Genomic DNA, 14,617 nt, shown 5'->3' on the forward strand with positions numbered 1-14,617 from the left:
GACCCCATGCCAGAGAGGTTTTATAATAAATAGTGATAAGTTGTGACCTGCAGCCTACCACTAAGATAAAGACCCTCTCATCATCAGCTAGAGTGGGGATCTCCCTGCCTACGTCCCTGACAACTCTCTCTTTATGTCATGGTACTGTAATACATGGACAGGGGAAGAAAATAAGCCATCATGGTGCTAGGGTTTGGGTTCAATTCCCTCAGGAATCACATACAAATGTATACACTCCCTGTGCTGTAGGACGCTTAGGAAGAAAGTGCCTACTAAGCAGTATATATTGTATCTGATCCTAGCTGCTGTCTCTCTTTAAAACATACGTTTGTTCTTCTTCTTAAAACAAGACAGACTTCTATGGCTTTAGGCTACTAACTCAACAACGTGATATTCCAAGGCATACACACCGTGCATACACACCGTGCATACACAGGGAAAGGGTAAGGGTAGCCTCCAGTCATACGCACAGCACATGCCCTCAACATCATTCAGACAGCACAGACAAGCTACAATTAAGGGACATGCAGGGGCCTGTTGCTGAAGGAAGAAGTAATATCATTGAGTTAATCTTTTATTGTGCAATATTCCCCACGATTCAGTTGGCCTACATTAGATGCATTTCTTTTTTTACGGACAATATAAGCACTGGCCATCTGTTTGAATTGCTTAATAATGACAAAACCCTGTTATAATATCAACATCTAAAGGGAGACTCGTCCACATGTTTGGGCCATTTTGCCAGTAAACAAAAACAAAAGATAAACATAGTATTGTCTGAGAGCCTTTGTTTATGTAACTACTTGACTGAACAAACATTGGATTATTTCTAGGAAGAAAGCTCTTTTGAAAGTGTGTAAACATGGTGTGAAAATCTCCATTTAGTTGTAACCATCGCCATCTGGTGGCCTTGGTGTGTAACACGTGAACAGAAAGCATCAATTCCAGTTACTGTATGGAGACAAGCGTATCACTCGGGTTATAAACACACAAATGTTTTTACGGTTTTCCATAAAGAATCAATAATGTTGAACATAAATAAGCACAGAGCTCAACAGACCAATCATTCTGGATCCATGATTGACATGAAATAAACCATTATAAAGTCAGTGCTTTTCATTTTGAGGAATATTGGCTGAAATAACAGGAAATGCCCTTTAGAATCAAATGTGAAATGCATTGTGGATGACCACTGATCTACAGTATGTCTAAGTTGTTGTGATGAAGGGAAACACTTATTTAAAACACAAAATGCAGTGCAGTGAATTCACTTCTCTGCTCTAGTGAATGTGAATACTTTAGGTCCAAGTGGACAATAGGAATATAATTGTATTTATATAAAATGGACTGTCAGTGTTAAGTGATCTTTGTGTGTCCCTACTACTCAGTGTGCTCAGGTTTCATGCTCAGTGGCAGTTCATTGCGTTTTCTGTGCAAATGATTGCAGGGTTAGAGGCGTAACGAAGTGGATCAACAAACTTTCACATTTTAACTTGCATATCAAATAAATAAACCTATAACACAAAGACAGGTCTCAATCTGAAACCACACTCTGAATTCTTCCTATGCAGATGCCCTGGTTCAGTGTGCCTTCTCACATCACACAGTAACCTATTAGATTTGTCAAACCACACAAAGAACAAAAAGGTGCAAATGAACAAGAGGCTAATTTGGTCTAGTATCACTGCTCAAAATCAAGGAAGGGATCAGATTCACACATCTAATATGTGGATTATGGAATAGCAATTAGTGCAGGTGATCCTGTCTGGACTAACAGTACAAGCAACTCAAGGAGGAAGGACTCTTTTGGACATGGCATGAGGCAACCACATGCAACGCAAGATACTGCTAACATGTCTCAGGTACATTATTATAGAGGTGTATATGAATCATGAGAAACACTGCTTTAGTAAGAAAACATTCCTGTGTGAGGTGAAGCATTTCTGAGGTATGCTGTAGGGGTGTCTTGAGTTGTTACTGTTGAATGAACGGTTGGTTTTGAACCATAAAACAGCAGTTAGGATTTTCAAGACGTCCTCATCTGCCAGTGCATTTCAGTCATGTCCGTGTTGTGAATACTAGTCACTCTTACTATTGTCTTTGGGTCTAGGGCTAAGTACGAGAGCTACTCTTATCGATGTGGGGGGGGGGGGGGGTCTCTTCAAGTTCAGAGACATTGATATATAGAAAGGTCTATGTACTAATGCTAGCCTATCACAAACTAACTCAAGCTCATCCGTCCGGTTCTGCTTTTAGATTAAAAAAAAGATTTGGGTTGTTTGGCACTCACACCGCCAGGTTTTTGGGTCTCAAGCCAGCTACTCTAATAAACAGAGCCATCCCAAATCAGTAGGTAGGTATCCCCAAAGTTTGTCAAGCCTTAAGCCAGACTAAACGCTGCACTCACCATTATGAAACATAGCGACATCAGTTTGGATGCTAGGCTAGTTTTTGTCCGCCCAGAATAATAACAGAGTCTGTATGAGGCCCTGCAGTGCTGGCTAGGTCTCTTCTGCTTGAGTGTGTCAAAAGAAGAATGTATGGTTCACTGAGTGGCTATAGAAGTTTGCGCCACAAAACACCAGCTCTTTCGTTGTGCTTTTCGCTGTAAACAAAGGGGCTATTCAGTTCAATTACATTTGGAGGTTTGTCTAGGAGTCCTATATAAGTGTTCACATCACACGTTCCACTCTCACTGCAACTCACAGCAGGTAGTGCCCTCTTCTGATAGGAAGCTGTAATGTAGCTCTAGATCTCCATTAATTTGCAGTCTAGTAAAGGCCCAAGCAGGCTATACAAATCGGTAGTAGATGTGAGTTAGGCCTAGCTAGTGAAAGCTGGCCACCGTGCAGTGACTTCCCCAGACAGTCACACCCCCATAGCTATCCTCGGTAATACATCCTTAAGCTCCAAAGTAACAGTCACACATCCTTGTCTCCATCCACATAGACCCAGGATGTAAAGAGGGTGTTGGTGATGCTTCAGTCATGTCCCACCTCTCTCAGAGGACTTGTGGACTTACATAGATTATAAAAGATGGACCAGCTTCCACCTGACTGCATCCAGTGTGACTGACTGTAGTCTCTTATAAAAGATGGACCAGCTTCCACCTGACTGCATCCAGTGTGACTGACTGTAGTCTCTTATAAAAGATGGACCAGCTTCCACCTGACTGCATCCAGTGTGACTGACTGTAGTCTCTTATAAAAGATGGACCAGCTCCACCTGACTGTAGTCTCTTCCTATAGCCGTGCTCCATGAGTCTGGCAAGTGGGACTAAACTGTTGTACAACATGCAGAGCATAGAGCTGTGGAAGGCAGCAAGGCGCAGGTTCATTCACTCAGAGGGAGTTAGTTTGCTTGACTCAGTGCAATGCTGCAAAGCTGTCCCTTACGTGGTCCTCTGCCCCTGTACCATGACTAGGCCCAAGGCCTGGAGAGGTGGGGGGGCTGAGGCTGACGCTGTAAGCCGGGTTGGAGATGTGGAGAGCGGCCCGCTTGCTGCTGCTCCGTGCCGACCGCGTCTTGTGGTGCCGGTTATGGTGGTGGTGCTGCTGGCGGGGTTCGTCCGGAGGACTGGTGGTGTGGCTGTGGTGACGGCCTCCACATTTCAGAGAGGGCACTGCAACAGGGTCAGGGTCAGAGATTACAGCAGGGTTAAAGGTCACCGCCGGGTCAGCTGGGTCAATGCTGTCTGGACAGGAAGTAGAGACGGTCTGGGGTTTCCCTGTCTGGGGACACGGAGAGCGAGATGCCGACTCCAACAGATCTTTAGTTCCCTGTGTGCACTGGGTGGGAGAAGGAGAGAGGGAGAGGGTGGCGGAGAGAAAGAGATGACAAGGGGAGCAGAAAAGACAAGAAGAACCAAGAACAATTAGCTCAGCTGAAAATAAAAAAGAACAGAAATCCCCCAGGGGGGAGGAGAGATCACTCAGACAGCTATGCAGAGCAAAACTATGGGTCAAAGGTCAAGCTATAGGTAATTGAGGTGGTGCAAGAAGGACATGCAGGTATTCTGATGCTTGGTAGCAGACTGTCATTTTGGTAAGGGGTAACCATGCAGATGATAAAAAATGTAACTTGGAAGCACAAAGTAACACAGTGCTGTTGTATCAATCTTGCCACGGTATTTCCACAGCACCAGAGATCACATCAAATTCTCGTTCGAGTAAGGTAAGACCCCTACACGGTAAAGGTACAAGGCTATTGCCTTGAAGGATGGTCCTTTGAGGGTTTTATTCTCGCTTGCAAAAGTGACAGATAAATGAAAGTTACTTGAAAGATGAAGTAACAAAGGTCAACAAAAACCCACCAGAGCATAAACATTGTAGTGTGGAGATGATTGCATGTCTGACTGCTTGAGTAAAGAGAGAGATGCTCTTATGATGTTATGTAAAGGACTGGCGTAGCTGTCAGCGCACATTTAACACATGCAGAACCTGACCGCCGAGGGGAATTTAGAAGTGTTTGCATTCTCGCCTATGTGGAACAATTTTCATTTATGCTTCCAAATTTAAGAAGCAGTTGGAAAGACTGAATCGCTATAAACTATTAACGAGTCTACTGCTTGAAAAGGTTATTTTGATCATTGTCTGGTGTGTACATATACAGTGAGCTCTAAAAGCATGGGGACAGTGACATTTGTTGTTATGGCTCTGTACTCCAGCACTAGATATGAAATGAAACAATGACTATGAAGTAGGTTAAAGTGCAGACACAACTTTCATCCATAAATCATTTAGAAAATACTGTACTTTTTGTACATAGTTGCCCCCATTTTAGGGGACTAAAAGTATTGGGACAAATTCACTTACGTGGATTAAAATAGTCAAACGTTTAGTGAAAAAGTTAAACGCACAAATAAATCATACCCCCAAGACATGTTTTGGAGGGTATGATATTTGTGCATCTGTAACTTTCTCAATCATCATTCATTCAGGACTATCCGTAATCATGGTAGCATCCATCTTCATGTTGAAGTATATAGAAACATTATATTCTTATTTACAATAAAAGTGACTCCAAGATGACAATACTTATCATAGATTTCTATTGGGCACAAAATAATCTAAAACACAACCAAAACAAACAGCAGATCCTTCCAACAAGTTTGTAGAGTCACAGGCTTGGTGTAATCATTGTGTGCTAGGAATATGGGTCCAAATACTCAACTTTCAACTACTTTAATACACAAGTGAATTTGTCCCAATACTTTTGGTCCACTAAAGCTGACAGTCTGCACTTTAACCTCCCATCATTGCATCATTTCATCCAAAGTACTGGAGTACAGAGCCAAAACAACAACACACTCAGTCCCAATACTTTTGGGGCTCACCATCTGTGCATTTAAGCAAGCATGAGTGTATCTGAGGCATAGCTGACAAGAAAACACAAATATATTAAAGTACAACGAATGTGCCATTATCTTTTCCTCAGTTTGACGGTCTGATATTCCAAACCTCACAGGTCTGGAGTTTAGAGAGGCTGACTGTGTGTGTGATGGGATACAGCCTGACGTGGTTGAAATCAGCCATGTTAAAGGAAAAGCATAGTAGCACTGAGAGAAGCCAGCCAGGCAGGCAGAAAACAAAGCAGGCAGCAACAGAGAGAGGGACCCCTAGAAAACCTCCCTTCTGCACCAGGGTTGGGCTCTAATCAGTTTTCAACTCAGTACTTCCAAATAAGTGAATTGGCATTCAATTGACGCAGATGTAGACACAGTAGCCACAGAGACGGGTAAGGCCAGCCAAACACTCTTACTGCACTCTACCTGGGGTCATCTCACCAACCTGTCTGTCTCCACTAACCTTGCTCATCAGCCAGCACAGGACAGAGCAAAGTCCAGACAGCTGTCCTCCTAGTGGGGGGTGGTGATGGGCCATACACACAAATACGGAGAGACACAATACCAGTTGACACTACGGAATAGGCACACAGGGGTAAGGCTTAGTGACAATGATGACATACGGACTGTTCACACGTATGATTATGCTACATCTTAACTGTAACACACAGGTGAGAATTAAAAAAGGAAAGCATGTCTATTAAACTCATTTGGAAATAAAACTTATTTATTTCATTGTTAAAATGCAATATTTATTACTGTACATTTCAGATGAACATAATTTATTCCAAAATGACTTATAAATATTTAGATGACCAAAATAAACAAAAAGACAAATAATACGATTGTAATATAAAAAATATTTTTAAAAGCATAACAAAACAGTAAGAGGGAGATGATTTTGACTGGCTTGAGGCAGGCAGGTAGCCTAGTGGTAGGCCAGCGTCGGAGTCACTGGTTCAAATCGCCTAGCCGACTAGGTGAAAAATGTGCCAATGTGATATTGAGCAAGGCACTGAAACCTAATCGCTCCTGTAAGTCGCTCTGTATAAGAGTGTCTGCTAAATTACTAAAAACATTTCAAATGTAAATGCAGGTAGCTTTTATGTCACTTTTACCATGACCATTACATGATGGTATGACACACAGAACACCACACACACAGTCACGTCAGAGACAAATACAGACAACAGGAACACTGAGGAAGACAAATAAGTGTTTTCACTCTGTAAACACAGATAATTCCATCTGCATAAATAAAATACCTCTTCCATGCTTTTTCAGCTGACCAACTGAATATCAGTGAGGGAGGGTGTCCAGATTGAGACAAATGAAAACAGCGCTTGGGTACAGATGTATTTGCGACCGGTAAATTCCCAGCAGTAACCGCTTCCATTACCAGCATGTGGTTGCTAAAAGTATAAATACTGAACCAATAATGTGCTTGGTCTCTCACTCTGGTCTAACTCCTTATGTGCAAATCAATTCTAATCCGCAAACTTCCAGCAGACATGACAGTGCCCTTGTATCGTTAAAGTAAACCAAGGTTAGGTTAGCTTGTCCCTATTGCTTGAATGTAAACAGAAGGAAGGCATAGTCTGAAGAGTTGGAGAGTGCCACTGCTGTCAGACTGAACTAAAAACCCAGTGGCAGCCACACTTTGTAAACAAACATTTTAATAAAATCTCCTACGTTTCTCCTTAACTGCAAAACAAGGGCAAAACATTTAACCCAGCTGGGAAGTGGATGAATCATATGTAGGCTGTTCGCTGTTCCCTTTTTCACTGAAATGAAATACATAAATAACACTGAGTTGCCTGATTATAACATTAGGGCATGGAATGGCGTAAGTAACTAGCGGTTGAGCTACACCCAGGTCAAACATGGCCTAGCAGCCAGCTTCACGTACTCTTTCCAGCCACAGACAGTCTTTTACTGTCAACAGTCTGGTATAGACTGGACTACCAGGACCAGGCAACAACATATGTAATGACCACAACAGGATCCTGGACCCTTAGCAATAGTACTACAGTACACTGGTATGAGGGACTAAGTCATGAGGGGGTGACCCATACACAACAGACAGTCAGGCAACAGTCAAAGGGGGTTGGGTTCGGTTGGAAAAGGCAACTAAACTGGGGTCTGCAAGTCAGGCTGAAGGTGGTTTGGGGTTGCAGGTAGCGGTATAGGGGAGGGGGGAACCTGTAATGCACAAGGGGGCAGCTGGGACGGCGTGGGCCCTCCTACCACGTTTATCTCCTTCTTAGCGGCCAGCTCTATCTCAGTGGCAACTGTCTGGGACGACTCCTCCACTGGCATGAAGCCTCGCCTGTCAATCAAACTGAACACGGGACAACATGGAGGAAACAGGTTAGTCAAATAGTTCAGGCTTCAGGTCAATTCAGTTTCCTTCTTAGTCAAATCAAGGAGTGATTAGAAATTAAATTCATGCATTGGAGAAAATCCTCAGAAATCAATGGGGCATTTTTAAACACTTCCTAAATAGACTGATTTGAAGAAAGAACTGACTCAAACTCTATCAAAGAAACATTATAAACCAGGCTGAGTCTCACCTGGGAGGCATGGGTCCACAGAGTACAGAGCAGCAGTTAGTAATGATGTTGTTATAGCTGTAGGGGTTTCCGGTATCCTCCGCCCCACTCTTCCCCGACCACGAGCCTTTGATCTGGGAACAAGAGAGAAACACAAGATTGACCATCAGTCCTCGACCTAGACTAGTTTTAGTTTATTTGTCAGGGACCAGGCACAACAAACATGACACCAGGTTAAGCTGCATGGCTACTTTCCATCTGCACATACCAGAAGGGTCACTTAACTGTTTAAAGCGCAAAATCTGCAGTCAGTCAAACATGTGATTTTCCTGGGTTTCATATACATTTCCACACTATAAGGTTGGAGTAATACTATGACATTTTGAAAATGCCCTCATAGTGTAAGAGCTGTTGGAAAAGCCCGTCTGAAATTTTTCCAATTTGGTGGGGTAGAGTTTTGGCCTACCATGGTGGCCACACTATGTGGTAAATGAGTTTATAGGCCAATAAGAAAGAGTTCCAAACCTCTCTGCTAATAACAGCTAATTTTCCATTTTCCCCTCACCACTCAGACCACTCACAGACAGCCCTAGCTAAATTCTTACTTGAGAAATTGCCCTTTACTAAGATGCCATTTGTTTCTTTTTGACTATTTTAATTGAAAACAATCACAGTAAGATACTTAATGATTTGATAGAGATAAAAACAGCTGCATTGAACCTTTAAAGTGTATAATACCTATATGTTTATTATACATATCCCAGAAGAGACAGAGATATCACACTCATTGACATTTACTCACATCTTCATTTGTTGTCAGGTTAGAAGCAACCAGGTAGGTATGGAAGCCTGAGAGGCCCAAGATGGACCAAACTGAAAAGAAGCAAATCACCAGCTCCACAGCAGTGCAGGAAGAAAAGTCAAGGACAACATTTATGGTTTGAGTATCTAAATATCACCAGAGATGTCAGCTGGACAGACAGATTGAGAGACCCATTCATATTCTGCAATACGGCCAAGAAGCTGAAGTGAATGACAGTTTAGGTGCCCTAACAGCAGACTACTCGAGGCAGGGAGTGGTATTATGAGGGGATCTGATCGGTTACAATAGACACACAGTCTTGGTAAAAGGATATCTGGCTGGACTCTCCTGAAGAGCAAACATCAGGCCTCTCCCTCCTTGTGCCCCTGAGGACAGAACCATTGAAAATTGATACAGAAAACCATGACAGGATGATAAATCAGGATATACGCAACCGTTCCATACAAAATCACAAGCCCGGGCAGTGTCTTCTGTGTAGACTACGTACTCAGTGCTAGATGTGTGGCGACGCAGCCAAAGATGAAGACTGTCAGGAATGACAGAGAGACGATGAAGGTGTAGAAGAAACGATAGTTCCTCTTCCCAACACAGTTCCCCACCCAGGGACAATGGTGGTCGAATCGCTCTGGAGGACAGGAAGAAAGAGTGAGGAAGAAGAACATTTACAAATATCTACAAAGGACATCTCATTGACATGAAGGCCAAGCTCTCAAGACCCTTTCAACAGTAAAATAAATGTGAATTAAAATTTTGAAAAGTCTAAAAAGAAAATGAAGGCCTGCTTTCAGAGTTGATCAACATATTTATGGAGGATACCAACACTAATAAATCATCTTTATAAGACTGTTTTGTTGAACAGTCTTTATTTATCAATCTCAGTAACAGGCTGTGTAGTATAGTCTAAATAATTCAGTCTAATAAATGTCAGTGTGTCCCTCTGTCTACGTTCCGTGTTGAACGTCCACCTCTGTCACCAGTCCTTACCCACACAGTTGTCACAGAGGGAGCAGTGGGAGGTGCGCGGTGGCCGGAACATCTTGCAGGTGAAACAATACTTGAGCTTCACTACCTGCTGGTTGATCATCACCTCCTTGGTGCGGGGAGGGGGTCGGTAGGTGGAAGAGCCAGAGTTATCTGAGGAGGAGAGAAAGACAGGGAGGACATATCAAGAGATATAGTACACAAGGTGTGTGTGTATTACTATTCTCTTGGGTACCGGAAATCCCCCAAATTCCTCACAAAGATAGTAAAACAAGGAAAATTCCCTTATTTTAGGCTTAGGTGTTAGGGTTAGAATTAGAGGTCAGGGAAAATAGGATTTTGAATGGAAATCTATTTTTGGCCCCCACTAGTATAGTAAAAACCTATGCTTTGTGTGCATGTGTCCATGTTGTGATCCAGGCAGTAGTAGCTTTAGGCCTAATTGCTGGCGGAGTGGTGTCCATTAAGGCGGCTTCATGGGGGAGGCAATCAATCAACACAGGCTCTGTGTAATGTATGAAAGTGCGCTGCCTGCCTGGCAGTCCCATATGCTGCGTTTAGACAGGCAGTCCAATTCTGATCTTTTTGTTTCAGTTGAGTGATGGTTCAGTTGAGTATCAGGTTTCAGTTGAGTGATGATTTGATGTATTAGACTGGCTCTATCACTACATGGCATGAGCTCATTAATAGTAAAGTGTAAGGTACGTTCAAGATAACAACGGAGTCACAATGTTTGATACACAGCTGAATATTAGGCAGCTAGTCAGAACTAAGTATGATACTTTTGATAATAACTTTCTGGAAGTATTCATCTGGTTTAGGAAAATAGGCCTAACCAGCAGATATGCACAACTTAGGCCTAAACCATGTTGCAGAAAGCTGAGTGGACATCACGCTCTGTCATCCTAACAGAGACACGTCACAAGAGCATGAGAATATCATCACTCAATAACATTTTTTTTATACTTTTGGTGCCACACAATGAAATTACTCTATTTAAAACCACAACCCCCCCTACGTGAAGTGAGTTTCCACTCTACAAAAAACAAAGAGAGAGAAAGAGATGAAGAGAAAATGAGGGAGGGGGAGCGAGAGAAAGGTGTTAGTGGCAACCCACTGCAATGGGGCCAGTGTCTTTGAATTTTTCACAAAATTAAACGGCAGAGTTAACTACCCACACAGCAGACTGACCACCCACACAGAAACAAGCAGTGCCACTAACAGTTCAAAGACCTCCATCCATCCCTCCCTCCCTCCCTCCATGCCCGTTCAGAAGAGACTGTGTGTGTGGTTCAACCATTTGTTGGCTGAATAATGCATTGCTTCAAACAAAAAAGGCAGGAAACTACCATATATGTTGCTACTACAGTGTGTCAAAAACCAGCGCAAACAAACTGGTGATAAAAGGTCAAAAATAGAGCAGAATATGGAGCAGGAAAGCAAATGGTGAACGTGTACACAAAGCTGGGAAAGTGAGTGGGAAAGGAAGAATGTTCTTTACGGTGTGTATGTGTTGCCCTTACCGATCTGCTTCTCAATGTCTGCGGCCTCGTCCGGTGTGGCCCGGGGCAGGATACCAGGGTCAGTGAAGCTGGTTTGCAGGAGGGAGATGACTACAAACACAAACAGCACTCCTCCAATTGCTGGGATGAACACAGTCAGATGCTTCAACAGGAAGGGACAGCTGTGGTGACAGGACAAAGAAAAAAAGAGGACTATATTCAGCAACAATTAAAGTGGACTGCCTTATATGTTAAAACTAAGGGTGTGTTTACACTGGAAGCACAACTCTGATATTTTGCCCAATTAATAGGCAAAAGAGCGGACCTGATTAATCAAAAGACCAATAGGCCCCTTTCTGCGTTTGCAAAGTGCCACAAGAGGGCGATGTGCGTGCAATTTGCAGAAACCCCTCCCTGCTAATATGTAAACTGCTAGTTACAAACGCAGTAAATCCGTGTGGAGCTCAAATGGTGAGCTTAAGTATTCGTTTTTCACAATATTACTGTGCATTATCTGCGTACGATCAGGAGCGCTTCTTCAGGAAAATCTCATTAGACAAAAAGCCTTATTTACATGTTGCTTATGAGTATATTTCACACTACCTTTGGATTATAAATTGGATTGTGAGTCTTGTATAAATGTTCTGCATAATATAAAGTTTGTGTCATCCTCGCCAATCAATTTCATTATACTTAAACACGTCAACCAGTAAAATGGCTCTTTGGCTAGCTTTGCTACAAGCCTGTCAATGAGCGTTAGCATTCTATCTAACAACTGCTGAATCCAAAATAGGTATTTTGCAACTATCACAACCAAATATAATCTTAGTGACTGTTCAAGCAATAATCAAAACAACATTGTAAGCCTAGGAGAACCCACCCCCCAGAAAATATAATAGCTTATTTCAGTGGGTGATAATACATGCGCGCTGACTGACAATGTGTGGTTATTCCAAGTTCATTTCCGCAACCAGAAATCGTGCGCATCCGTGCGTAACGTCAGTGTGTCGGGTACCGAAAATAAAAATTAGAATTGGGCTGACTTAATGCAGCCTGGCTTCATTAAGGTCATTTTTTTGTCACCAGAACAACTAAAGAGGTCAAGATTGATTGCTGAGCACTGCAGCGACAATCAGGACCCTGACTAAAGCCACATGAAGGACTAGTTCTCATTTTCAACATGAGAAACTGAAAACGCTGTCAAACACAATAGTACAATATTGCAATAGTTTCTCAACCACCCAGAGAGGATGTGGTTTTAATCAACTTTCACTTTTTAATTACTACTGTAGCATAGTCTCAGGAGATGTAACACACATTTCAGCAAGACACTTGTAAGAATATGTAAGGACATGTTCTGGTATTAAAACTATTCCTCTATTGTTGTGACCATAATCTACTGTATTGGTTAAACTGCTAGACACACAACCAAACTTACCATGGTTTGTTGAAACCTGTGTGGCATAATTTTAATGGCTAGGGCAAACATTTTTGTGTCAAAGCAATGCAAAAGAAAACGAGAACTTGTACTTACTCGAAAACAAAGAACAGTACAGTGGTGACCAAAATGAGGCCGAGGGTGAGTGGTAGGACACCGCTTTGCTGAGCCACTATGATCCGTCCATCACAGTAGAAGCGATTCTTGCCGGGGAAAACTTCCCATTTTCTCCGTGCGGTTTCCCCCTTCTCTTCCTGAACAACAGCGTGTTGCAGCGGCAGGGTCGGGGTTGGTGTTGGCGTTGAAAGTGCCTGCGGGTCGATTTGCTGGTATTCGCAATGTTTCATGATTTACGAAATTTTGGAGCTTCCCGAATAGAGGAGCTGTCTTGTGCTTGCCACCGCAATCTACATAGGCAGCAACTTGCTAATTCTCTAGCTAATGTTGGCTAACTAACGTTACCTAACAATAACATCGACTAGCGTGTTGCCAGTAACGTTAGCTACAAACATGTTCCAGTACCGGTAAATTAGTGGTGCATGTCGTCATTGAATCAACAACGTCACCAAGCGTATCCAGTGTATGCAAACAATGTCCCCAAAATATACACTCCATGAGGAGAACAATTCGACTATGATATTATCCATAATTTCGGTCTATCATCCTAAAGAACAGCTGTGTGTGTGTGTGTGTGTGTGACCCATTACATTCGTATGACCGCTTAGCTGGCTAGGCTAACGCGCTAGCTAGGCTAACGCTACCTAGTTAGCCCAAAAAAACAGTTATGAACAGACTAACGTTAGTGAATAGTAGCTAAGTAGAAAGCATATCCTATGCACAGCATAAAAATAGGTATCAGTACCATACCAGGGTTCTGTTTGATACGGACGGTTCAATATGACCCTATTTGAAAGCACCAACTCCTACACTTTCAGCCAGGCAGATGAAGCAAAGTGATGTTGGAATTTCCCGGTGGTGATGTAGATGAGGGTTTTCGTAGCTACGAATCGACGCTAACCAACTGCAGACCGTCTGTTATACTAATAAACATCATAATCGAAATTCTCATTTATGTTGGTCTCGTGTAGTCTATTACATTCAGGAAAGCGTACAGGTCAGGCGCACTTCTCTCCATCATCCAGCGTTATGACCGAGAGGAAGAGGCGAAGCGAGAGGATTTACTCCACCCAAAATCTATCCACGTGAGAATAAGCCCTTTTTTCCCCAACTGACATCACATGTATTTCCACTTATATTGTAAAAGCGGTCCCTGGGCTATCTTGTCAATATAATATATAATATTTGGTCATGATCGCTATGGAATGTTTACGACACATTAAATTGTTGTACGGCGTTCATGATTTGCTGTCAAGGAATTACGACAAACGTGGAAACCTTTATTGGGTTAGTCAACTATTTTTCTCCTTCCCCCTTCTGACACCCAGGTGGCGACACGCATCTCTGCTTCCTCAAGCTCAACCCCTATAAGACGGAACTGCTCTTCTTCCCCAGGAAAGCCTGCCCGCTCAAATACCTCTCCATCAGGGTTGACAACTCCACAGTGTCACCCTCCCAGAGTGCAAAATCCCTTGGCGTGACCCTGGACAACACCCTGTTGTTCTATGCAAACATCAAAGCGGTGACCCGCTCCTGCAGGTTCATGCTCTACAACATCCGTAGAGTACAACCCTACCTCACACAGGAAGCGGCGCAGGTCCTAATCCAGGCACTTGTCCTCTCCTGTCTGGACTACTGCAACTCGCTGTTGGCTGGGCTCCCCGCTTTTGCCGAACCCCTGCAACTTATCCAGAACGCAGCAGCTTGTCTGGTTTTCAACCTTCCCAAGTTCTCTCATGTCACCCGACTCCTCTGCACACTCCACTGGCTTCCAGTTGTAGCTTGCATCCACTACAAGACCATGTTGCTTACCTACGGAACAGCAAGAGGAACTGCCTCTTCCTACCTTCAGGCTATGCT

The 14,617-nt window shown here is 43.1% G+C and overlaps 1 protein-coding gene across 3 annotated transcripts; it reads right to left on the reverse strand.

The window, feature by feature from the left end:
- Positions 1-561: 561 nt before the first annotated feature.
- On the reverse strand, positions 562-13,996 carry LOC139558445 (palmitoyltransferase ZDHHC18-B-like). 3 transcript variants are annotated; one of them, XM_071373580.1, is made up of 10 exons: positions 12,737-13,996; positions 11,224-11,384; positions 9,704-9,853; positions 9,207-9,344; positions 9,033-9,084; positions 8,699-8,801; positions 7,918-8,030; positions 7,592-7,685; positions 5,808-5,918; positions 562-3,788 (listed from the first exon to the last, which is right to left on the reverse strand). In XM_071373580.1, exons 1-10 carry the CDS (start codon positions 12,985-12,987, stop codon positions 3,366-3,368), a joined length of 1,596 nt encoding a protein of 531 aa, XP_071229681.1. In that variant the 5' UTR covers positions 12,988-13,996; the 3' UTR covers positions 562-3,365. The 3 variants fall into 3 exon arrangements, with proteins under 3 accessions (XP_071229681.1, XP_071229682.1, XP_071229683.1); XM_071373582.1 differs by having other exon boundaries at positions 3,653-3,788; positions 5,808-5,857; positions 12,737-13,988; XM_071373581.1 differs by lacking the exon at positions 5,808-5,918 and having other exon boundaries at positions 12,737-13,994.
- Positions 13,997-14,617: the final 621 nt, after the last annotated feature.

The sequence above is a fragment of the Salvelinus alpinus genome, chromosome 29 (assembly GCF_045679555.1).
Source record: "Salvelinus alpinus chromosome 29, SLU_Salpinus.1, whole genome shotgun sequence".
Classification (NCBI taxonomy): domain Eukaryota; kingdom Metazoa; phylum Chordata; class Actinopteri; order Salmoniformes; family Salmonidae; genus Salvelinus; species Salvelinus alpinus.